General features: G+C 45.7%; 1 protein-coding gene across 3 annotated transcripts in view; it reads right to left on the bottom strand.

Moving 5' to 3' along the window:
* CTBP2 (C-terminal binding protein 2) overlaps positions 1–26,892 on the bottom strand; it is a 138,051-nt gene that overhangs the window by 11,137 nt on the left and 100,022 nt on the right. For all 3 annotated transcript variants that reach the window (XM_027655117.1, XM_027655118.1, XM_027655116.1), the window contains one exon: positions 641–795. In XM_027655117.1, the coding sequence (XP_027510918.1) occupies positions 641–795 (155 nt within the window). The remainder of the gene's footprint in view (positions 1–640; positions 796–26,892) is intronic.

Genomic DNA, 26,892 nt, shown 5'->3' with positions numbered 1-26,892 from the left:
CACCAGCTGCAGGTGGGATGGTGTCACCAAAGCCACAGCAACAGCACCACAGACTTCAATAAGCATGAGAAATGTTAATAATATTGATCTAAAAAACCTGATGCAAAGAGATAAGGTGACTTTTTTTTTTTCCAAAATAACATCTGGCTTCTAAAACAGCCTCAATGAATTTTAATCTGCAGCGGCTTCTGTTGATGTTTCCTGTTGATCAACTCCAAGTGCAGCTTTGTACACTTTCTGCTCAAAAATCATAGAACCACAGAATGGTTTGGGTTGGAAGGGATCTCAAAGATCATCCAGTTCCACCCCCTGCCATGGACAAGGACTCTTCCACTAGCCCAGGTTGCTCCAAGCCTCATCCAACCTGGCCTTGGACACTTCCAGGGATGGGGCAGCCACAGCTTCTCTTGACAACCTGTGCCAGGGCCTCACTATCTTCACAGCCAAGAATTCCTTCCCAATATCCCATCTAACCCTGCCCTCTGTCAGTTTGAAGCCATTCCCCTTTTCCTGTCCCTCCAGGCCCTTGTCCAAAGTCCCTCTCAAGCTCTGAGACTCTTTAGGCCCTGGATGGTGCTTTAAAGAAGAACTGGAAGAGGAATCCCAGATCCCACCGCTCCCTCCCCACATCTCCCGGTACCTTCTCGTGAATCTCCTGAGTTGATTGTGCGTCACAGAACGCGACTGTCGCCAGGTCCTTCAGGATGGGCATCTCCACGGTGCAGTCCCTGCCATCCAGCAGTGCCACCAGGGGCCGGGGGTGCATGGGGCCGTTCATGATCTGCGGGCGGATACCTGCGAGCAGAAGGAGCAGGGAGTTCACACCAGAGGCACGGGGAAGGTGCCCCAGCAGCAGCGGCACCTGCGTGTGGATCCTGTGTAAGATAAGGGGCTTCAGAATCACAGAGTCTTCTCAGTTGGAAGGGACCCACAAAGGTCATTGAGTCTAACTCTTCAATGAATGGCCCACACAGGGATCAAACCCATGGCCTTGGTGTTATTAGCACCATGTTCCCATACAAGTTTCAGGGGATGATGGCGACGCCGTGTGAAGTTTCGCACATGGCCCAGACTTCTCTCTGGGAACACAGCTGTGGTTTTGCCCCGGTTGGAGAGGACACACTGCGGGGCTCACTCCCAGGACAGGGGTAGACAACCCTCTTTCAGTCACCTGCAACTTCCTGAGGATGTATCTCCACTGTGCCGATCGTGACACAGGCCACGTCTCAAACAAACTGCTCACGCCAGAGCTGCTGGACTATTCACCCGGGATATTCAGCACCTCAGGAGTGAAACCCAAGCCAACAGTCATTTTTTCCCTGACTGCAGGAGGGCTGGGGTTTTGTTACACAGACACACGCTGGCACTTTGTCTGTTTTTTTAAGGAATGACTTTACCATTTTGGCTACCTCAGAAAGACAAGTCCAAACAGAGAACTACTTAAAAAGGGATTACTGGAAAACCACAGGAAGAGCAGGACACTGAAGACCCGTTTAGCATAGAGGGTTATACTCTGATATATTACCAACTACCAAAAATTCCATGGTGGGAACAGCAAAGGAGCTCAGCTTACTTTGTATATCCATCATTCTCCAGGTTGAGGTGAGGAAAGAATTGATCACGACCACCAAGGGCTGCAGAGGGTCCATTTTCACATCCTATTTATTGCTCTGCTGGGAATTAACTGGTTCATTTTTGGACATGTCACTTAGAAATTCTTAGGCCTCCTTTTACCACTCAGTAAGGGTGTTTACTACTTTAGGACTCATCAGAGTATCTCAGATATCTCTTTTGGCTGCCCAGGCAGTTTCTGTGAAGAGTACAGGTGAGGGGAGCATGTGTTCTGGGTACAATGTGGTGGTTTATTTTTGCTGCTGCACCATGAGATGGCTGGGGCCGGAGGATCTGGGTTTGAGTTTTCAAAAAGCCCCTGTCCTTACCAAACCCTCCTTCTGCATAAGAACCTGCCAGGGCTACCAGCCAACATCTGTCTGGCCTTTAAGTGCAGTGGTTGTGCTGATGCTGGTGAGCTGGACACGCACAGGGCTTGGCTGAGGGAACTCCATGGGGCTGTTTGGGTGTGTTTTGAAAAGAACAACACACTGATTTCATTTTTTAAGGCAAAACTAAATGTGCCTTTTTGTCCAGATTGCTGTTGGGTGAGGCATTAAGCAGGATCTCCCCCAGCTGATGCAGATGTGACAGACACAGGTGTTATGGGACACAGTGATGAATCCCAGCCCTGCTGGCACCAGGAGCATCATCCAGAGGAGGGACCCTGCACTGCTTTGTATGAAATGTGGGACAGCACGTAGCTACACTGATTTTACATGGAAAAAATAACTCCATGGAAACAGGCAAGTTAATGGAGTGGGTTCAGTGGCTTTCTGTTCCTTTTCCATTCAATATGCTTAAAGAAATGAAGAACAAACCAACCCAGCAGACCTGACCAAAGGTTTTCAGTGGTACACATGAGCACCTTCGGAATAGGTCCTTCACTCCCTCTTTCCTACTCCATTACTGGAAGTAATACATTATGTTTGCATGCATTTCATCCAGATGGGAGTGCAACTGTGTCAGTAGGCAGGGTAGAGAGCCGAGACGATTTGGATAACTGAAAGAAGCTTGCGATAAGCAGATAAGCAAGAATAAAAACATGCACAAATCTCCGAGTGCTTACACAATCCCCCTGGGCAGCACTATACCCCAGCTAGATTATTTTCTCAGGTTAACAAGCGAGTGAATTATAACACTGACTTAAATGCTTACTAATGTGTATGATCTCCAAGGCTTAGAGCATCACCTACCAGCCTCACACCACAACTGTAAATACTGATTGCAGGGGCAAGGTGGCCGTGGTGGTCCCAGCCCCGCTGGGTACAATTCAATCGCCGACCTCAGTGCCCATCAGGACCATCCTCAGGCAGAGCAGCAGGCACACAGAGGCTGGGGATGGTTTCCTGTGAGTGTGGCACGTGGAAGACGAAACCACGGGTTATCTGAAACTCTGACATTTAATCCGAGCCCTGAAATAAGGGTTTTATTATGCTGCCATTACATAAGCTTCTCTGAAAGTCAAACGAAACACAGGGGGTTTTTTTGTCTTTTTTTTTTTTTTTTTTTTGAAACAGCATCTGTGTATTTCCTTGGGATTAGATATGTAATTGTGGACGGGTGACACAGGCTTCTTAGGCATGTCACCCTCGCCTGCACCCACAAGAGCAGTCGCTGAGGATGGATGTGGCTGAACCTGCAAGGTACTCACAGGAACGGTTCTCGTTTCTCCTACTTCAGTGAGGGAATTTACTTCAGTTTGACAAGCAAAGTTTTGAAGCACTTCAATACGAGATGGAGTGCATAATGTATGGAAATTACGTTTTAATAGAAACCATTGGCAGGTTTGCAGCTTCAACCATGGTCTGTTTTCCTCGCCTGCCTCTCCCCATTGCCTCTCCACCACACTGCATCCATTCCTCACCGTCCTGGTTCCCACCTCCTGCACCAACACACTCAAATAAGACACTTGGGCTGACAAAGCCAAGCTACACTCAGCCTGCTCCCTCTTTTACCTTGGCTCATACAGCACGTTTTTTCTGCATGCAACTGCTTCGTTAAGAACGAGGTATGCCGTGGATCAGAAAGTAATTAAACAGCCAGCCACGCCCCCCGAAATTCTGATCAAACATCGCAGCCATTAACCCTTTCGCTCTGCCACACATTGGGTCCACTCCACTGAGGGTACAACGCTGTGTAAACCATGAGCATCACCACCTCTGTGCAGGCAGGGAACCAGCTCTCCTTGGGGCTGGGGTGGGATCAGCTCTCCCTCCCAAGAGCCTCCCAAATGCGGTGGCTCCCATGCCATCTGAAGCTGATTTTTGCTGAGAAACCCCCCAAGCCGTTCTTGCAAAGTTGGGGCAAGTATTGTTCAACACATATTTTCTTTAGGCGTTTTCAGCCACCCGTGGACCCTGGTCAGCAGTGTGGGGAGAGCTTGCTGAGAAAGAGGGAGAGAAGGAAGGGTTTATGGAAAAAAAAAAAAAACACAACAAAAAAAAGCAAGGTTTTTGCAGTCACAGAGAACTCCAACTCCACCCCGGCTCACAGGCAGCGCCGCTTGTTGCGCGCAGCCCCGCGTATAAAGTGCTTTTGTTTCATTTTTAATACACAAAGCCTGCTTGTCCTTTCCTGCCGCTCCTCCCCTTTGCCACCCACTTGTATCCGATCCCAATGGCACCCCTGCCAAGAGAATTAGGGAGTGCTCCCTGCTAAATGGCAGCCTTTGTGTGACCGCAAGACGGCTGGTACTATCTCACCGAAACAAAAGCAGAAGCCATTTGCCTAATTCTTATTAATCTCAGTTGCCTACGCCACGCAGCATTAAAATAAAATAAAAAAAAAAAAAGGAAAAAAAAGGAGAAAAGAGGCTTTAAACATGTTCCCTTGCAGTATATAAAAGTGCATCGAGAAGCGATCCTGACACTCGCCTGAATTACCCGCTCGCAACCAAGTAGCTACAGTTTTACAGTCAACTACACACTTTATTAAACAAACAGAAAAGAAACAGGAAATTTCCCCTTGCCTGGAAAATGTTGCCTCCACATTCTTCTTCTTATTAAAAACCACACATGGCAGTGGAGGAGGAGGGAGGGAGGAGGAAGGGGGGGAACCCACACACGATAAAATACTACCACTTTTCAGTGCGTTGCCTCTCCTTTCGTCTACGAGGGGATATCTTCAAACAAGCGATCCCGTGGCCCACAGCTGCAACATCTCAAGACAAATGTCTCTTTGAACACGGAGGGAAAAGAAAAGGCTTTTGTCCTGAGCCCCAGAAGAATGGTCTGAAATTGCGAGAGGAGTTACAATCACCTCTGCGCGGCTCCCAACTCTTCAGAGCACTCCCTCCAGACTTTGCCGAAGCTTTTAACTAATCGTAGTTCTTTCCCAGCCCTTGAATAAAATCATGTGAGTGCCAGCCAAAAAATCTTATGCTATGCACACTAAAGGGTTTGTATATGTCACAGTTGCTTTTCCCCCTTCCACTCCCCTCCTCCTATTGACTTGCACATACGGCGGGGGTTTTTTTTCAAGTTGTCTCAAATGGATTTAATCTGTGCCACGCTGTGTTTTATGTTTGTTTGGGGTTTTTTGAGTGTTTTTTTGTTGTTGGGTTTGTTTTTTTTTTACTTAAAAATGAAACATGCCTTTCCACGCAGAGCATGTTGAAGGAGGCTCCAGAAACAGGCTGATAGCCTTGAGCAGCAGCACCACAAAAACAAACACAAAGCACTGGGGAAAGCAGGGCTGTGCTGATCTCAGCTGCACCCAGAAACCAGGGGCCAAATTCTTTCTTGATGTGTGAATCAATTGGTTTTGAGCATCAGAAATGACACTTGATTGCTGGTAGGATTCACATCTTCCTGGAGACTTTCATCTCCTGGTCCTGCCCAGTTTGTCCCAAATAGGTAAAAGGAGCCCCACCTCACTGCCCGAGGGAAGGGCTGGAGTTGTGTCAGGGGAGGTTTAGGTTGGATATTAGGGAAGGTTCTTCCCCCAGAAGGTGGTTGGCCACTGGAACAGTCTCCCCATGGCAGTGGTCATGGCCCTAACCCTGACAGAGCTCAATAAGTGTTTGTACAATGCTCTCAGGGACAGGGTGGGATTCTTCCAGTAGGGCCAGGAGTTGGACTTGATGATCCTATTGAGTCCCTTCCAACTCAGGCTATTCTATGATTCTATGATTGTCACCCCAATCCCACACTCATTGAGGATGCAGGGCAGTGCTGCTGTGGGACATGGTGAAGGAGGGCAGGCTGTACCTGTGCAATGCCCCATCTCCAGAGCATGGAGTGGCTCATGGCTTGGAGCAGTTGTTGGAGCAGTTGTTTTTCCCTCTTTCCAGTTGCCATTGTCATTGCCAGAGGCAGCAACAGCTACAGACAATACTCATCCAAGAACTAAAAAAAAAATCTGCACCCTATTCCTATTTAATACCATCAGTGCTGCATTTCCATGGTGTTACTCCAGCACTGTTTTATCATCATCCCGCTGGTTCCAACAGTATCATCTCTCCTCTCTGCAGGGTGTGAACCACCCAGGGCTGATCCAAGGAAAACATCCAGGAGAAATGGGCAGCAATCCATTGGCACACGTGGTCCACTGGCAGATAAGGGTTCTGTTGACCCTGTTGGGTGCTTCTGGATGCCCAGGAGCAGGAATAAGGAGAACATAGGTTCATTTCCTGAACCTGGTACTGATTTGTAACATTGATGTCTAAGGACCTGTCAGTCTCTGTAAAATCCAGTCTCACAATACAGGACAAGGAGATTTAGGCACATCTTTCTCTTGAAAGCACAATGCCATTGCTTGGGCACTTCAAATTTCCCACAGATTTGCTTTCCCGGACATCACCACTGCTTTACAAGCTGCGAAGCAAGGGTCCCAAAGTGCCCTTCCAAGGTGGCCCAGGGGTCCCCACTCCCTGGTGGCCCAGGGCCATCTCTCCATGGCAGGTTGATCCTGTCTCAAGGGTACATGGAGGGGAAACCTCTGGGTTTTCCCCCTGAAGTCACAGATAACACAAGGGGTGGGGGGGTCGAGTTGCATCACCTGCAAGCAGAAAGGTGAGTGGCAAAGGTGCCAATGAAGGTTTCTGTGAGGACAGGGATGTTTTGGGAAGGCACTGTGATGGTCCCAGAGGACCATCCTCCTCAACCACACTGTGCTCACTAGTGATGCTCTTCCTTTCACTTAACTTTTCCAGTTAATAAACGCTTCTCACAATAAATGCATATGTAAAAATGAAATAAGACACAAATCTTATCTCACAATTGGGGGAAAGAAAACCGAAAAAACAGATATTTACTGGTTTTTTCTAATTGCAAATAATCTGGAGGCACTTCATACTATGCAGACAGAAGCCACACAAATACATGGCAAGTTTAGAAAGTGACATCAATTTTTTTTTTTATAAGTAATCACATCCTTTTTTTTGTTTGTTTTGGTTTTTTTGTTTGGTTGTTTTTTTCATTTGTTTTTTTTTTTTTTAAGCAAAGCATCTGGAGACTGCCAGGACCCTACCAGGGCAAGACTGCAAGATCTTCTGCTTCAGAGGAGACCTGGATGTTTGAACTGACGCAAAGCAAAGCCCTGACCTCTCCAGCACATTTCCTCCCATCAGCACACAGGAGCTGGACTTTGGCCAGTTCCCTTTTCAGTAACTTTTCAGGGCTTCCTTCGAGAAAGTATTTTTAAAAATTCATGGGAAATTCCCGTATAAAACAATATCCTCATTAGCTGATAGAAGCACCGTGGGTACAGTTCCCAGCTGGACTTCAGACACAGCAGCACCAAAGAAATGCTCAGTTAAAATATATATATATACACAAGGTACTTTCTCACTCTTATTTGAATTCCTGTAGACACACACACCAGAAACACCACCTTTTGTGTACCCTGTTAAAGCACTGGGATAAGTGTTACCCACTGCTGATGCCACAGGGATGCAATTCTGGGGCACAAAAGCCAAGCACAAGCTTTCCAAAACTCTGGAGCACTTTTCTGGGGAGTAAACTCTGGGTTGAACTAAATCTCATCCAGATACAGCTGCAAGGATATAAACTGGTATTAATGTAATAAAAGAGTAATGGAATAATAACATATGGACTGTGCTATATATCAAATTGTGGGTGTTTTGGTTATTCCCAGATCGTCAGGTCGGTAAATCCGTGTCTACAAACACCAACCTCCCCAGGTCACAGGTGAGTTAAGGAGTGACTTCAAGAGGAGCTAAGCAAGGTCTAAGGTGGAACTCCTCATGGCCATACAAGGTGATGGGACTCAGGGGTGCCTGAGGGATGCATTGGGCCCCAGGGCCTCCAGGGACCCTGAGGAGCAGGAGTGCAGAGGAGGGGATGGATGGATGGATGGGATGGCAAAACCGGAGAAGGCAGTGGGAGCTGCCAGGGCACGGGAGAGAGACAGCAGAGCAGATGGAGAGGCCATATGGGGTGGTGAGGGATGCTACCAAGAAAGCTAAAAGAAGCACCTGGGAGAGAAACTGCTTCTTCAGAAGAGCTTGGTTTCTTGTGTTCTTTTTTTGTAAGAGAAGAACGGGGGAAAAAAAGGGAAAAGTCCAGTTAGGGTCTGTGTAGCAGTTATGATTCAGACACCACGCAGACACACAGACTGTCCCACTGCCCAGGGCTGAGCTTTGCAGCTCCTATTAAAAGAATATGGAGAAGGTAGCAAAAATCCCAACAAATTCTCCTTGAATGTGCTCCATTACCAAGCCCAGTCTTGGAAACAAATTCCTGGTGCTCAGTGGACAGCTTTCCTGATATTATCCAGCACTCTCTCCCATGCTGCCACTTGAGCTGCAGTATATCTCCTTTATTTTTCATGGGTGTGATGTTCACCTCTGAGCCACACATTCCAGCCATGTGGTATGCAGGAGGGACGACATCCCGCGTCAGCTCTCCTAAGGGTCCCTCCCTATCCTCTTTATCCAGTTATCTTTTCCCTTCTATCCAGATGGAAACAAAGTACAGCAGTAAAAAAAACAATTGAGCTGCTCCAGGAAATGGACAGCTTTCATTGTTTCGGATTTTGGTCGGGGTTTTTTGTTGGTTTTTTTTTTTAAAGATAAAATAAATAAACTCAAGGAGAAGGATTCTGCTGCCAGGGGAGAGCTGCTGAGATTGGCCATCTGGGCAGGAGGCTGCTCGGACTTCAAACCGCCCTGAGGGATTCAGAGTCTGTAAAGATGTTTTGGAATATGACACAGAGAAATCAAGGCTACAGACGAGCCTGTCAACCAGCAGTGACAGCGCTGGCATGGAGACAGCCTGGAATTCTGCTGCCTGAGACCCCCACCAGACCAGAAGCAGGGCTGTCCACAACGTACCAGCACTGTGAGGTGCAAACTTGGCTTTATCACACAGACAGACCAGCGACAGCCCTATGGTTTAGACTGGGAATTTCCCTCGAATGGAAAAAAGAAAAGGTAAACTATCAAAATAAGCACTTGGATACAGTTTTGGGAAGTGAGAAGGATTCAATCACACCAGCTGTCCATGTGCCACCAGCACCTTTGGAACTTGTGTTTGCACATTGATAATGAGAGATTCTGAGTGGAAAACAAAGAAAATGTCATGTTGGGAGATACTTGTAGGAATAAAATTATGCTTTTAACCACCGACATTAGTCCTACCCATTAAACTGGACAGAAAGTGCTCTTAATCTTTTAAGCAACATGTACACAGGGCTTCCTATGTGCTGCTCTGCTTTGCTCCTGGAATTCCTGAGATCTGCTGGAGGTTTAGACCTCACAGGAAGGTCGAGACAGTGTCGGAAGAGATTTTGTCTCTAGAGAGACAACACCTAGTTGCTGGGGTGGGAGCCTGGGCAGCCTTTTGGAAGATAAATCCTCATTTCCATGTCCACCTGTAGCTGTTGTCATCTAAAATCAGTCTTTTACAGCCAGAAGGGACAACAACCCACCGAGGATCCATCCCAGGCTTTACCTCATGCTCTTTCCATGAGGGCATGTGGGAGCTTTCAGTGAGAGCCCAGCTTGACTGTAGGAGCCTCCCCAAAACAACCTTTGGCCAAGCACAGAGTGCCAAGAAGGGCTGGCAGCTGCCTCAGCTCCTCCTGCACACAGTGCAGATGGGCCAGGGAGCAGCCGAAGCCCTGGCCTGGGGCAAGGGATGGCTCCAATCCTTCAAATCCACCCGGACATCCCCAGCACCTTCATTCAAAGTGATAAAAGGCACAGGAGCTTCCAGCCAGGAGCAGTGAGTGATGTGCTCTGGCAGACAGAGCAGCACATGGGCTGTCCCTGGGTTGTCCCTGAGCCCTGTGAGCCACACCATGTGTGTTCCCGGGGGCTCTTCCACAGCTTGCATGATGCTCGCTCGCTACAAGAGGAAAAACGGTGAGCTCACTCCAAACCCACAGGTCTTGCCAAGGCCTCGTCCCTTCTAAGACCTATTAAAATAGCTCCTGGGCCCTTGCCAAGCTCACAAGCCCAGCTGGAACCGTCTGTTCAGCGACCCCACTGCAAGGTCATCCCTTCTGGAGACCGGAACAGCCACCGCTCAGCCTACGAACGGGAACATTTCTGCTGAGGGCACGGGACCTTCGATAACTTTCTCCTCTCTCACATCCCCACCCCACTTCCACAGCGAAGATTAAATGAAGGAAATCTCAGCACAGAGAGGAAGATCAAGAACTGCCATCGTTTCCAGCTTTTCTCCAGCCCAAAAAAGGCTCCTGCTTTTGTTGTCCTAGTTTCTCACCACTTTTCCCCCATTTCTTTCCCCTTTCCAGTCTGTACCTGGTGCTCCTCTGTGCTCTCCTATCACTCCTGGAGGAATTTGAGACCAATTCCTCTTAGTGCAGAAAGGATGGCAAAAGGGAAGTACACGAGTGAGGGAATAACCCTGGAAAGTCCTGGGAGGTGATGAATGCCTGCAAATCCCACTCATTTCCCTAAGATAAACACCCTCACTTCCCTGTAGCACTGGATTATAACTAAGCGAGAAAAAACCCCCAAATACTAACATTTGAAAGCACTTAACTACAACCTACTTGCTATTAAAGTTGATTTGCTTTTACAACTAATGCTTTACAAGTCTATTGTAGGATTTTATCATGGTTACACTTTAAAAAACCAAACAGGGCACACATTATATCCCTGTTGACACTTAAAGCAGCGCAGAACCATAAAAACAGGGCAAACAAAACTCCAGGCTTGGCAGCGACCACCAAACCTCACCTGCTCTCCCAGGGTTAGCAAACAAAATCTGTGCTCCACCATCTCTGCGTCCCAAGCGTGGCCTCAGCCTGGGTGGGATGTCCCTGGAAGCAGAATGCCCGTCCTGGAGCTCCCCAGCTCCTGGCCCTTCTCCTCTCAGCCAGGGAAGTCACTGAGGTCACCAGGAAACCCACCATGGAGGAGGACAATGCTCAAGCACGTGCTCCAGCTCATCCCATGTTTCAGCTTGCACTGTCCGTGACAGCAACAGCTCCCTGGATGGGGCTGATATTCCCTCCAGGCACATTATCCAGGATGTGCCAGACAGGAAGGTGCACTGTCGTGGGAGATAAAGGAGATAATTGCACCACTCAGCACTGGAAAGATGTACAGAAGAATTGATTTTATCCTTTGAGGAACAGTTTACAGAGACAGGTTTTTCACCCTGTGGGGGTCTGAGCAACCTGGTCTGGCTGAAGATGTCCCTGCTCATGCAGGGGACTGGACTTGATGACCTTAAAAGGTCCCTTCCAACCCAAACCATTCAATCATTCTATGAATCCCAGTAGTTTCTGGGTCTTTTTGAAAAAGACTGGTTGTACCTCAGGCAGTATTTCCCAGTTATGACCACATTAAGAAGACAGAGCTCTATGTGTAATGTCCTAGGAAAAACATCGAAGAGAAACTCAATCCTGCTTCAACCCATGTTCCCTAACCAATATATTTGATTATTTTCAACATTGCTGTAAAGCTGTCTCCCCAGATACATCAGTAAAATGAAGAAGGATCCCACACTGTGTTCGCAGCCACCTTCCCAGAGGAGCTGGAAAGCTCAAGGAATGGGGTGATGTGGGGTCCAGCAGCATCTACTGCCCTGACATCTTTCTGAGCCACCTGCAAGGCTGTTCACTCAGCTGGGGAAAAAAAATCACCACAACCCATAACACACACCCCCCCTGGCCCCCAAGAAACCTCAATCTCTTTATCCAACTTCTCTGAAAAAAGATTTTAGAGATGCCACACAATACAGCCCTTTTTAGCTATTTGTGCCCTTGAGCAATGCATTAATACAGCTGAGACTAAGCTGGATTGAGGGAATTTTAAATTGGTGTACTGGATGATGTAGAAGGCTATCAAAAAAAAAAAAAAAGGAAAAATAATAAGAAAAAAGCACTCAGAAAAGAAAAAAAGAAACACTCAACAAAAAACCAGATTGCAGGGTGAAGATTTCACGAGGTCAGGGTGAACACACAAAACCTCTCACTGGAAATGTTATTAATAATAACATCTTATCCCCTGAAACAGAGAAATTATCTTGATTAATAACAATACACTCATTATTTACAAACTCCCGCATCTTAGAATATGATCATTTAATCACATTTTTTTTTACACTGAGGGGAAAAGCAGTGGAGGTCAGAGCAGAGAACTCTGTGTATTAAACTCAACCTTCTTAACATTTCTGACTTTGGAGCTCTGTAGAGTCTCACTGGCTGCTCACCAATAACTCCTGGTTCTTGAGAGCATCTTGAGGTTGCAAAATGGCCTTGTAGGTATTTCAGCAAGAAATAAGAGCACGACCATAGAGTTATAAAGATTTTCAGGTGCAAAAAAGAACACGCTTTTGAGGATGAATGTAGAAATTTTGACATAGAATCATAGAGTCCTTTAAGCTGAAAAACCCTCAAAGATCATCAAATCCAACCATTCCCCCAGTACTGCCAAGGCCACCACTAACCCATGTCCTCAAGTGCCACATCTATACAGCTTTTAAATCCCTCCTGGGATGGGGACTCCACCTCTGCCCTGGGCAGCTGTGCCAGGGCTGGACCACCCTTTGGTACACAGATGTCAGGTTTCTATGAGTAAACTTCAAGCCAGAAAAAAAGTCTTTTGTAATTCAGGGATATTAAATCTTTCTTAAAATGTCCAAATCAAATTTAACCAAATGAGATACTTTTTTGCAACTTGCTTTTGAATTCAATTCTTTCAAACATCCTCTGAACTTTTTGAAAATTAAATGAATTTTATTTTTAACGCATTGTGCACTTGGGGAGATCTGAAGAAAAGCACATGGTCCCAGAAGCACGTGTGGTTTTTTCTAACCATACAAGTTGGTCTAATAAAAGATATTATCTCTCCCTGCAAACCTTGTCTGGCTTCAGTTTTCCAGGTTGAATAAAGATAACCAAAAGTTTAATGATTAACTTTCCCATTCTTTATCAGGCTTTTCCTGGCCTCTAGCATTCCTGCCTGGTTGCAAAATACGGGCTGCAGGTCTGGACAACAGCCTCTGGACCTGAACATGGTGAGAACAGCCCAAAACTCTTCCAGAAAGATCTCATATAATGTCACAGACGTGATTTCTTTTGGTACAATGGAAGAAAGCTCCAAGTAAGGACCAGGAAGGAAGCTGTGGTGCCTCCAGCTCACTTCACCTTCCCCGTCCTCTCTAAGCTTTGGAGGCTGAAGCAAACCCCTCCAGATCTTTCCATCCAGGCTGTTCTTGGGCCCTGGATGAAGAACGTGCACTAGGAATGGGTGAGAACATACCAAACATTTTTTCTCATCCCAGACCCTAAAAACATTCTGTGGATTAGTGATAATTCCCAGCCACACATCTCACATCTTAAATTAAGACAGCGGGCCAGGCAATGCCAACTAAACACCACCACCAAATTTTTGATACCAAAAGCACCCATTCACCCTGGGACCCTTCACCTGTCAGCACAAGTGATGATCAGCCCAGCAAGGGTTTCCACACGAGTTTTTTCTGTGCACCCAGGGTGGGCTCAAGTCAAAGCAACGTTAAACCCCATCATTTTGCAAATACTGCCCCTGCAGCTGCTCCACCTCCACCTCTCTCACACCAGCTGAAGGGCACTAAGCCCTGTCAGCCCTCTGGTTTATGGAAACCGTGTTCAATGTCCAAATATTACACAGTTCCTTGGGTAATAGAGCTTGTAACCTCCCTAATTTATCATCAGTGTTTAAAATAGTATCGCTAACAAGTAATGACAGATGAAACATCTTAAACCAGAGCTATTTAAGATACAATAATCTAGAAAAATCTTTGCTAATCTGTTCCATCTCTGAGCAATAAAAAAATACACACTCCCTGGGTTTTATACTAAAACAAAAATGAACATTGGTAGAGCAAGTGAAATCATCTACAAACACCAATCAACCTTTTCTCCTTGTGAGCCAGAGTAGCCCAAGGGATAACAGCACGATCACACTTCTGATGTATTTATACAGCACATTTCATCTTCATTAATCCAGATAACACACTGGCAGATCCTCATTTTTCAATTCCAAGAACCACGAGCTATTCCTGTGCTACAGCAGTTCGACACCCACCTCCCTCCTGACCACGTGGGGACCCACAGAGGTCTGACCACCACCCTAGGGCACCATGGGTGACTCCCTGATTCCTACCCTCCCACTCCCTTGGGAAGCAGCTTGTCCCAGCTCCAGGTTGTGCTCTAGGAGCCCTCAAAATCCACCACACCCCTTTGGCCACAGAGTGGGGCATGAAGGACCTCATCAAAGCACAGGGCAGCCCTGTTCTTGCCCCCCATGGGGGGGGGGGGGGCAGCCTCAGCAGTGGAACAAGAGCTGAAGGGAGGAGATCAGGATGCTGGAACAAAGAATTCCTGCCCAGATTCATACTTTCTCTCTGTTTTTCCTGAGCTGGTGTTTTGGTCAGTAAGGTGTCTTATTTTCTTGTGCATGCAAAGTATTTGCTACAGTGCAACTCCCACGGCTGCTGGGAGGCATTTCCTACAGGCATCCTCAGCACATTAAGAGACAAATAAAATCCAGACTGTAGAGAAACTGACTGCTCTTGAAACCAAGTTAACTCTAATGGGCTGAAAATATCTTCATTTTTATGTCTCTTCACTATCACAGAGAAGAAAGTCAGTGCTGATGTAGGGAAGCTCAGGATATAGGTTTATCTAATAATGTATACTCAAGACAGTGAAAAATATTTCACATTTGCCTACAGTTATAAAACTGTAAATCACACTGAACTATATCACTGCAGTAAGCTATTTTCCTCTAACTGTTTTCACTATTTTATTGGTTCAATAAAACCCATCACCTATCAACCCAAGAGCTGTAGTTATACACATATGGTTATTCTCAATTAATTGTTTGGTGTTTTGGGTTTTTTTTAACGTTTTAAAATTGTGCCCTAAACCCACCAAAGTGAGGTATGGCAAAATGAACCAATATGATTTCATTTCTTGGTTGGGAACAAGGTGGAGGAAGAGAGGGAAAGGGAGAGTTTCAGAAAGTTGACAAAGTTTCCTGCCTTGTGGTAGGAAGTAGTTGGCAAAGAAGGGTGCTGATGCATCACACCCCTGTCTACATGTTCATACACTTGATTAGATCATGCAGATTACAAAACATACCAAATGAACTGGGTGAGTTGAGAGAGTTCCCTGTGGTCTTGAAAAAGAAGTTTCTGCAGCAACAATGATCTTACATGGTGCCTGGGTCCTGGGGATCCCAAATCCCCTCGCACAAGAGCTGCCACTGACACGAAACCACCCCGCTGGCTGTGACCAAGAGGCACAGGCAACTGGCAAAGAGGTGAAGACAGACACGGTACTCATCAGGACAACCAGCTACAGGAGCACTGCACAGTGTCACACACAAATACGCCCCTGTTTTCAGCATTCATTCCAGCATTCATTCATTCTCCATACCTCAGAGATAAGTGTTCAGTACTCAGTGTAATCTATTCCCCTAATTAAAACCTTTGATAATAAAATTTGAAAAATCCAATATAGTGCCAAAAAATCCGTAGCGCTTGGTCAGTTGACTTTCTTAAGAACACAAAGATGGCTTAGTAATTACCACCAATTCCCCTTCCATTCAGTGGCATTACTTTCAGCAAGAGTTTTCCCAAGAGTTTTCCCAAGAGTTTCTCCCTGGCTCTCAGCCCAACAAATGGGTCACCTTCCTTGACCTGTTGTCCTCTCTCTGCAAGCAGACAAATTCTGTGCCCATTTGTCTCCCTGAAGGCCTTTTCCTTCAGAAGGAAAAAGGAAGGTGATTCTTCTGTAGAAACTTGGTAGAAGTTGCTCTCAACATTAAAAATTATAGAATTCTAGAATGGTTTGGGTTGGAAGAGACCTCAAAGACCATCCAGTTCCACCCCCTGTCAAGGCTGCTAAACCAGATTGCTTCAAACCTCATTCAACCCGGCGCTGAACACTTCCAGGGATGGGGCAGCCACAGCTTCTCTGGGCAACCTGTGCCAGGGTCTCGTCACCCTCACAGGGAAGAGTTTCTTCCTGATATCTAATCTAAATCAATTCTCCTTCAGCTTAAAAGCCAACAGAGAGATCCCTAGAAGAAGAGATGCAGATTTGTCACAGGGTCTGGAAACAATTCCCTGAGTTTACCAAAACAAGCTATTTTGTTGCTTCTCAGAAAAAGCAGAACTTGAGAGGTGTCAATCTCTCTCAGTGCCAGATTCGAGGTCTTGCCAACTGACATGGATGGGTTTCGTGACTTTTTGTGTTGCTTAGTATGTAATGCAAGGGTCACAACTCTTGTGAAGGACTCCTCTTCCAGTTCTCAGTGAATGAACATGATGGATCTGTAGCAAATGCAGCCATGCTGTTGTGCTCTCTGGGGGCCCTGCAGGAGGTGTTGGTGAGGATATAGCACAGACACCCATGACAACAAAACATCTCACCCTTTTTTGACTCCTGCCTTTGGACTGATTTGGTGAACCATGTTTGCTGTGTGAGGTACAGAGTGTGCATGGGAACTCCTCCTGGCATGTGCCTGGATTCAAGCAACCAACTTGATACTGCTCCACTGTTTCTGCCCCTGCTGGGCACACAAACAAAAAACCAGTTGCTACTTCCCTGTGAATCACATGAGGAGTGCCTGGAGTCAATGGGTTCAGTGTGGGGATCATTCAAACCAGCTGCGGCCACTAAAAGAATCCATTCTTCATTCCTGTGACCAGGCTTGCTAGAAAGTAGGGAGCAAATGTTCCACCCTAAATAGTTTTGGTCTGAGCACAAGAGAAGCTATTGGCAACAACAATGTTGAGAGAAAGAATGTCTTAGCATCAGGCTCAGATGCCTTGCAAATGTATTTTGTATCCTCTACCCCAAACTGTATTTCTTTCTGCCTGTAACAGACTACATGCTTTAACTGGCTCTGGCAGATTGTTGAGTGTCTTTATTTTGGCTAGTAGAGAGCTCCCTTCCATATGGGATCTATCTAGGATGGAAAGCAGATCGCCTGGGATGGAGAGCCCAACCCTAGCTGAGCACCAGGCCCCTGTGGCTCTCCACAGTGAAGCCAAGTTGTGCAGGAGTAATGGAATCATCGAATCACAGAATGGTTTGGGTTGGAAGAGACCTCAAAGATCATCCAGTTCCAACTCCCTACCATGGGCAGGGACACCTTCCACTAAACCAGGTTGCTCCAAGACCCATCCAAACTGGCCTTGAACACTTCCAGGGATGGGGCAGCCACAACTTCTCTGGGCAACCTGTGCCAGGGCCTCACCACCCTCACAGTAATTAGGGTCTTCTTTATATCTAATCTAACCCCATTACCTTTCAGTTTAAGAGTTCCTACTGGGTGACTGACCAGGCCTGATCTGAGCATTTTCTCTGGACTGACTTGCAAGAGCATCCCTGACATGGTGCATATGTTCTGAATTTTATGTACTTCAGAAACAAAACGAGAAAAAATGTTATTGTGCTTCGCTGTGAAATACCAAAAGCACTGAACTGTGCTGCATTAACATGGCTTTTTCTCCAGGACTCTTGTCCAGCCCCAGGCTGACAGGAGGAGCTGGTACACCCTAAGAAGTGCCCATATTCTTTTCTTGCACACCCAGGTGCTTCTGCACAGCACAGTAACGAACGTGTCTCCTTCCTCCCTATCCAGTTATAAGTGCAGCCTGAACTAAGGACAGCGCTCATTAACAAAAGATACAAGAGAGGATAACGACTAAAAGATAAAGATTTGCGTTTATTAATGCCGTAATATAAAGGAAATGATAAACCCCTGCAAACTGAGTTTCTAATTTGGTCTTAATCTCAGTGGGCGTAGCTGCACAAGCTCTGGCTGCCTCTCCGTCTCCTTTCCATCGGTCAGGACAAGCCTTTTCCCAAATCCCAACAGCTGGCTGGAGCAACCCCCCATCTCCTCTTTCTCACTACGACTTTCCCTCAGAGCATGATGACTTTTAAATCCTTTTAGGCTCAAAGCCCAGTAAGCAGTAAAGCCCAGCACAAAGTGATATTTATTTCTCATTTTATATAAGAATCCAATAGAAAAATAACCTCAGCAGTATTTGTCATAGCCAGAGGTGGATTTGAAGCTCTTATGAAGTGAATGTGCTGCCCAGTGCCTGCTTCTTAACAGAGTTAGAGAAAGAGCCTGCCCTGAGCCCAAGCTTCTGTCCTCCTCCAGCTGGAGTAAGGACTGACTTCAAATCTTTTGGGGAGCTGGAAACTTAAGGACAAAGAACTTAAATGAACAGCCACAATGGCTGCAGAGTGGTTTCCTTAATTAGAAAATTGGCTGTGTTCCTAAGGAGGAGGAAAACAATGCTAGTGACTGCCAAGGCAAAGAGCAAGTAAAAACTGTAGCACATGTAGCTCTGGAGGAAACACAAACCAGCTCTATCAGCCCCCCAGATCCTCCAAAACCACTTGTAATTATCAGGCTGAAAACCAAGCATGGTCCTGCTGCTGCATCAGAGCAGCACAAGCTTGTGAATATGACTTGGCCTTAATTAATTCATTTTGACAAGGCTCAAAACACTCTCCAGGCGATTTAAGACACCGTAAAAAATAAGGAACTGACAGTTTTTTACCCCAAGATGTCAAATAGAGAACTGCTGTCTAGTTTTGATGAGCTGTCACTCTATCCCCTGGACATCTCTACTGCAGCTAAGCATTTCACATTGTGGGCTGCAACCACACATGGTCCATGAGACAACCGGCATGTTCTCAGAGCATCAGTCAACCCAGCTGCAACAGCATTCCAGAATCCCTGCTGGCACAGCAGCAGTGGTGGGTGGGTGGTCTTCAGAGATGGAAAATACTAACCAGGAAAGCTGTGTTGCTTTTTTAAACAGCAGACCGGATCCCCAGCACAACAAATTCTCCAAGAAGACACATCTCAGAGTGTGCACATCTCTCAAACCACCACAGGGACAGAGATGAAGAAAACCACAGGTAGAGAAACTGCAGCTTTTCCCAGTGCTGGTCACCTGTGAATCTGTCAATCCAACCAGCATCTGACACCTGTGATCAGAAAGAAGCTGATACCTGTCATGCTGAGACAACTGAACATCCTGCTATGGAAATTCAAATGTTCAGTGCCAAAACAGCGCTGCCGGGGAAGCAGCAGCGTCTGGGGAGACTGGGAAGGGAAAAGGACAAAACACTCTGGCTGCAGCAGAAAACCAACATGCTGATGCCTCTCCTAAGCACAGGACTCTGGCCAAGGAGAAACACGGGTCATGGACTGTTTCCAGGGGTGCACTTGAGACACTCTCACTATAATTGAAGATGAAGCTGCGGCCTCCCAGGGCTGCACACGCTCCTCGCTGCAGGGAGAGCCTCCCTGTCTGACTGAGCACAGTTTGGGGTCGGGGTTTCCTGCTTCAAACTAGAATGAAATGAAACACAGGTGTCTGACGTGAGGGACGCTGAGGAGCACAGCTGTGGGCTGCAGACAGGTGACTGGAGAGCAATGGTGGCAGGAAGGTTGAGTTTTTAGAGTGTGGTTCCAGAAAGAAAATCTCAGAGGACACCCTCGAGATCCTCTTCCATGCAGGGGATAAAAAAGGACCACCATAAACATGACAGGAGAATATGGACATCTCTCCAGGAGATCTTCAAAATTACCTTACACTGACAGCCAGGAGCTCCATGTGGCTTGATACAAAGCAGCAAAGCACAGGTTACACAGTGTTTATGAGAAAATTATAGTGAAATCTTGGAAAAGAGCTTTGTTTTTTTTAAAAACAAAACAAAACAAAACAAAACACAATTTTAACTTGATATTTTGCCAAATTCTGATTGGAAACCTTTGCTCAAACCCCAAGGGCTCATGACCCATTGACCAACACTGCTGAATTTGGATGGACTCGAGTCAGAGTATTTCTAACACCATGAAGGGCAGGAGTTAGAGGCAAACAAACAAAGCATGTAACTGTGCCAACCTGAAAGGAGGAACGCACAGAAAACTTGGAACACAAACATTCTGTGACTGCTACCAGCACTGTTCTTACCAAGCATAGAATACTTTCCTAGAAACTGGCTACCTTGAGGGAACCCTCTGTCCCCTGCAATATTTTGGTTGGTTTACTGTTGTTGATTCCAGTATTTTCCCCTGTTTTCTGCTCTCCTACCTTCTTCCTTCCTCTCCCACTTCTCCAGATATGTTTGCACTGGAAGAAAGTGCTCCCTTTGACTCTATGGGGCAGTTTCCAGCCTTGCCTATACCCAGTGGTGTGTGCAGCCTGGCTGCTGCCTGGGCCGTCCAGCATCTCTTAGTATATGTTTCTTCTTCAAAGTACTGTTTTGCTCTAAGTGCCTTATGAACAGATTAAAAAACCAAGTAGGTAAGAGGCATATTAACTCAGTGTGCCTAATAATATCCCAGAGTGGGAGTAAAGGAAATAGGAGATTTCCCAGGAAACTGTCCAGAGTACAGCCAGATTCTTCCCATTACAGGGGGCATCAGAGGGAAGCACCTGGTGCAGGGAATCCATGACCAAACCATAAAACTACCAAAAGCTGGGTGGCAACTCCATTGCAAACTCTTCTCTTCTCAGGTCCAGCTGCAGCTCTGGAGCCTGAGGGCTCTGGGAGGAGCCGGAGAGGCTTTGCAGAAGGAAGTTAGAGCAGCAGCACTCTTCCTTACTGGCATCTAACACCTCTTCCTTCCTGGAGCAAAAGCAGCTTGTTGTCCCCCTGGGAGAACGGTGGAGCATCTCCTTTGGCTCTCACCAAGTGCTCCGCAACTTCCCTTACCATAAACTGCTTGCACAGCGTGAATCTGCACTGTGCAAAACCTCTCGAGCACTGAGCCTTGTGGGAGCCAACGTTGTTTCTCCCAATCCTTCTGTGAGATCCACTTTCCGCGTGTCCCTGAGATGCACTTGCCTTCTCCTCGACTGTGAAAGACCAGTCTCCCTCTCTGCTGATCCAACCCCTCTCCCTGCCTCTGCCCTCCTGCCAGCTGCACATGAGAGCATGTGGATGGGTACAAATGGCCAGGTTTGCTGTTCTCAGCACCACTCTTCTCTCCAATGCCACCACTACTAAGGACAAAACACTGTGGCTATGCACCACCCAGCCTCTGCTCAAGCAGTCCCACTGCTGTAACAGAGATGGAGACCGTGGTAGGATGGGACTTCCCAAAGAATTTCCCAGGACAAAGCTCATCTACTACCACGAAACAACTACCAAGAGAGAAAAACTCAGTTTCAGAGCTAAGCACAAGTTACAAGCCATATTTACTAGATCAGTACATATTTAGCAGACATGGTGCATCCATGTGGTGGACTTGGCTGTACCGGGTTAATGGTTGGATTGCTGATCTTGGAGGTCTTTCCCAACCTTAATGATTCTATGATTCTACTACCAACTTCCCAAACTTCCTCTTATCCATGTGTTACCTCAGAAGGACAAGGCTTTCAAATGGATCTGCTCTGGATTTCTCTCGTGAACCTCTAACAGCTGCAAATCAAGTATCACAAAGTGATTTTTACTTAGCAAAGCACCCATTTTTCACCCTGAGCACTACCTCCCCTCTGACAAATATCTCTGTTTACAGTCTGGAACTCTGTCATATCAAGCCATGACTAGATTCACTATCCCCACACACTCCTGTTGTGTCAATATTACATGATTCACATTTCTCTTTCTCCTCCTCAACTGCTGCTATGACTCTCAGTGCCATTAGCTCTCACAAGTGACCTCCTTTGCTTTATGGTAGCCCATAGTGTCACTAATCCTAAAATTATCCCAAAATACAGATAGACAGACCAGTTCTGACATATTCAGCTATTTCTGAGATCTTCTTCAAACCCTTCTGCAAAACAGCCAGCTCTGCCCTTCCCACAGGACTCCATCTTTCCTTCTCCAAGGAAAAGCCACTGGTCCCTGCCCTCTATTCATGCCTTTGTGGTAGAACAGCCACCTTCCAGCTCTCTGGACACTTTTGGATTTCCACACTAATGCTCCAGACTTGGTGTCATTCAATCAAGTTTCAGGTCTCACCTTCTGCTCTTTCCCAGCTACCACTCAGCTGTGCCTGGTGAAGCATTTATGGCAACCCAGCCACTTAGAATGGTCAAAAAGCCACAATAATTTATCAATTAATTTTGCACCCTCTCTACAGTGGAGCACAGAGGGTCCATACCTATGAATAATTTTAATTGTCTGAGTTATTTTTCAGACTAGATCATGAGTAGGAGCAGAAGCCAGTCTGACACACTGCAGTTTTAGGCTGAGCAAACCAAAAATGCAGTAAGTTGCCTAATCAGAATGAGAACAGGAATATGGTGATTTCATGTAAAAATATCAGAAATTAAGAAAAAAGAAACATTCAACCGTATGCACAACTTCAACTCTTTCAAATGGCAAATGTCCAAAGCAGAATGATAGTTTTTAACACACAACCACTGCTGCATCTCAAAGCCCATGCAAAAATAACCCAAAACTGAATAGTCAACAGCAAACTACACAGTCAACATCCAGTGCTGATTGGTACCACATTTAAAAGCAATTTGAGCCTTAATAATTTAACACAATTTAATTTGCTGGTAGTAGGAAAGGTGGAATTTGGTTTTCTTCCAAAGGATGACGTGGATGGATATCCTATCTCTGTAAGGTACACCCCAATTTGTGGTAAGTGCTGGGCTTGAATTCAAACACACACACAAACCACACACACACACACAGAGAAAAGCCTTGGTGTTGTCCAGATCAGGCCCACAAACCACGGAAACATCCTCCCACATGTTTAACATGTAACATTTGAAAATGAGCAACATCGCTGATATTTATTCTACCTGTAAACCCTCTACTAGAATTTTGTTTCAGAAATATTCGAACTTTCAAGTGTTTGGTGGAATTTCCTTTCCTGCCTTGCTTCAGCCTGTTAATAACAATCCCAGTGCTAATGACCCAACTCGTGAGTGCACAGAGGAAAAACAGCTTCATGAAATATTGATACACACTTGGAAATTTGACAATTATCTCCAGAGCTCCTTGGTAAAACCTGAAAGCAAACAAATAGCAAACATTTCCTCTACTCATTAAAACACTGAAAAACAGAGAAAGGAACCTACTCATTACCCATTTGATAAATCTATCCTATTATTTTTAATAATGCACAGGCATTCAATGCATGAAATGTGCAGTTCCTCTTCCTTAAAGAAACTGTTGGATTTGTAGATCTAATTTTAAGAAATGCAATAAAAATCACTGATGTAGATCTGGTTCCTTTTGAAGGAGAAGGTGAAATACTTCTATTGAAATCAATGACAAAATCACCATTTCTTGGGTGGAAGCAAAACTTCACTCACTGCCCTATTTTGGAAGCTGCCTGTCCAGAAAAATATTCTACAAAAATCAGAAATATTAAGGGTTTTTTTTAGGGCTTTCTCATGGAAGCTTCAGAAACAGAAAACTGATGTAAAAAACTGATGAGCCTCACTATGGAGCTGCTGGTCCATGAGATATATCTCTGCATCTTGCTTATCCTACACCAGGGACATAAGCCAGCTCACCCTCTGGCCAGAGCACAGAGTCCGTGCTTTTAGGATGAATGGGAAATCCAGAGAAAACCTTCCCTGCTGAATAAATATGAACCCTAAGGGGAAAAATTCCAATGCAGAGCATGACGGGTTGCTCAGAGTTGCATTGGTGTCATCAGTTATTAGTAATTCTGGTTTCTGGACCTTTTAGCCCTGACTGTGGATGAAACAGAACCACAAATGCTGCAGACAAGAATGAAATGGAAATTTAAGGTTCTTAAGCCAAATGTTTCAGCTGCTAAGATAACTTCCACTCTCATGCAGGTCCACTCAACATGAATTCAAAGACAGAAAAAGCTCAATAGGAAAGATCAATAGGAATTGCTGGCCAGGTGGGATAACTAAAGCCGCATTTCAGCATTCCTGATTACTTCAGGGTCCCAACAGGACAGTCTAGATACTGACAAGCTCTCTGCTGTCCACACTGAACACTCTCTTTTATCTTTCATAATATTAATCAAGTTTCCTTTCATCAACAAAGTAAAATACATGCACTTGCATAAACCACTGTACTTTTTGAACATTCATTTAAACCTTTCTAACAAAGCACTGAAAAGAAGGCAGAGAATACAACAAATGACTGTGTGTGACATTTCCATTTCTGGGGTTTTTTTTTCCACTCAGTGGGTAACAGTGAGAGACTCCATTAAGAGACTGGGTCATCCTAAGAAAAGGCTGATAATCTACAGGGTCACTAAGGGAGTGTGTGGGAGGCAGCTTGAAACTGCTCAGGGATTTGCAGTGTTAGAACAAGCGTCAGGAAAAGCGTTAAAGTTAAGAAGACCAGCAAGGAAGGTAGGGGGACACCACCAGGTTCTCGCATCCCACCACCCTCTGACTCCCAGCGCTCCCAGGCATGGAGGTAACACACTTGGAGATGCCACTGCAATATCCGGAAAGTGCATGGTAGATGTTTCAACGAGACCTCAGTTCTGATCCACTTTTTCTGACTCTCTTCACAAAAAGCATACCCTAAATTATTTCTTATCACTGTGTTTGCTGTCTAAGCAAAGTCTCGTCTGCTTATTTGCTTGCCAAGCCAGTGTGACAAGCTAGGAAATAATAAATTGCTCGATAACCAAAACAAGTCACTTCTGGCAAAAAATGAAGGTTGAAGAAGCACTGATCCAAATGGATAATGACTGAGACACTGATTATATTTTTAAGAGTTTTTCTCCCCATTTTCATGTGTATACATATTTGCATATATAAATAAAACATGAGAATGCCATCTTGGCTGCTCATACCAGCGTTTACCAAGGACCTCCACCAGCTCCAACCGTTCAGTGAGCCCTGCTGGTTTTCTTCTTATGATCACAACCTGCTTGCCTCTCAGATTACAGAGCCTAAACCACCCTCTTCCCAGGATCTGTAAGATGCTTTTGGGAGCTGCAGGAATAGCACTGTACTGTCATTCTTCTCTTAGCCCCTCCTTGCCTGACTCTGCTTTCATTTACAAGACAAGGCAAGAGGTCATTGCCCTTGGCCACTCAATATTTGCTGGTTGAAGTGCACCCCAAGGCCTGGGGTGCTCCCAGGAGGGAATGAGAGAAGGAATGCCACAGGAGGGATGGGAACACAAGCCTCCACTACTGGCAGCACCAGCACTGGCTGTTCAAATGTGGAATATGCTGTTCATGCATCTGGCGGTCATGGTGCAGACACTCTCTGGAAAAAAACCCTGGAATTTATGCCTGGTAAATCAGGGTAGGTCAAGGGCTTCCAAACTACCCAAGACCTGGAGCCATCACACTGGAGAATGAACTGTGCCAGCCCTGCAGCTGGAAGTTTTCCACCATCAAGGGGCAGAGGGTGGCCCTGCCCGGGCAGGGCCAGGGCCGTGTTCTGCTGGGCCATGGGACACTCGATTAAGCCGATTGTTGGCCCCGACACACTCTGCACTGGGGGAGAGGGCGGGGGAAGGAGAGCCGGGCACTAATCCCCTCCATCTGCTCTGAAGCGGCTAATTGGATTGGGAGTGCAGAAGGCAAGGCCCCCGGACACTGGCCAGGCCAGGCACGGGCACTCTGAAACCTCCCATTTCCCTAAACAAAGCTGCTTTGGCACAGAGGGTCCCAGTCTGCCAAACACCTCTGTCCAAACCCCTCCTAAGGCTGCACTCAGCCAGGGTACCCCTGCTCAGCACCTCTCTGCTGGAGAGGTCAGACTAAATACTGAAAAAACGCCTATGAATCCCACCCCCAGAATTAACATTTCATCTTTAACAAAACACTACAAACAGCAGAAAAACAGATTAAAAATTAGCTTTCTTTACCAAAAGCCAGTGGAACACTGTTAATGTCAGGTTTTATTTAGGTGCAGAAGTCAAAAACTCGACTGCCAGTTGCCATCTATAAACCTTACCAATATCAGTTCTACATCTGCAACATTTATTCTACATCAGGGGCTTAGTGATGCTGGTCTTCTGCTTTTCAAAGATTCAGCTCAGCACCTACTTTGCTTTTAAAATAACAGTCTATTCAGTTGTGCAGCATTTTCATTAAACTGGGCTGTACTGTGACGCTATGAGAATGAAAAGAAGAAGAAATATAAAAAATGTTTAATACAATAATGATCAGAAACCTTTAAATTTTTTTCCCCCCTCTGTGAACACGAAGTTTGTAGCTATGGAAACTACTTATGAGAAAGCTAAAAAAAAATGTCAGCAAATATAGTCAGAGAATGATCTGGATATATGAAAGTCCTAACAATGCTAGAGAACTAGAGACACAGGGTGAAAGAAAAGTGTAAATTGAAGATGACAACACTTGAGCATCTGACAACACATTCTCCTCTGACAGGCCAAATTCATTTTCATTGCCACGGCACTGAAGTCAATGAATTGCAACTGGAATGAGTTTGACACTTTATATTGCTTTTGATAAAACCATTACAAAAAGCGTATTTCAACCTTTAAAAAAGTATTTTAAAAGCGTATTCTCTGCAATCAGTGAATTGTATGTGCATATTGGCAGAGATAGTGTTATATCAAGGTAGCACATCTCTCACACATTCTGTTCTTCAGCCATTCACCTGACCAAGGTGGGCAGTTCTGGTGACTTCAATTTTATCCCAATATGTATTTTTGTGTGGAAGTAATGATCTCAGTTAAAATGATTACTCCATGGTTTTATCAGTGAACACAGTGCTCACTAACTCTACCTGGAGTAACACACTAGCTGGAAACGGTTCCAAGGACATGCTATGGTCTGTCAGGTCAATGTGCAAATTAAATCAGATTTATTCAGTACACGGAGCTTCCTTTGGTGCTGTTTCAGTCTGTATTGTTAATTGAGCTGCCTTA

The sequence above is a fragment of the Corapipo altera genome, unplaced genomic scaffold, assembly GCF_003945725.1.
Source record: "Corapipo altera isolate COAL_440 unplaced genomic scaffold, ASM394572v1 180, whole genome shotgun sequence".
Lineage (NCBI taxonomy): Eukaryota > Metazoa > Chordata > Aves > Passeriformes > Pipridae > Corapipo > Corapipo altera.
The sequence above is the reverse complement of the archived record's forward strand: the minus strand, read 5'-3'. Positions and strand labels throughout refer to the sequence as shown.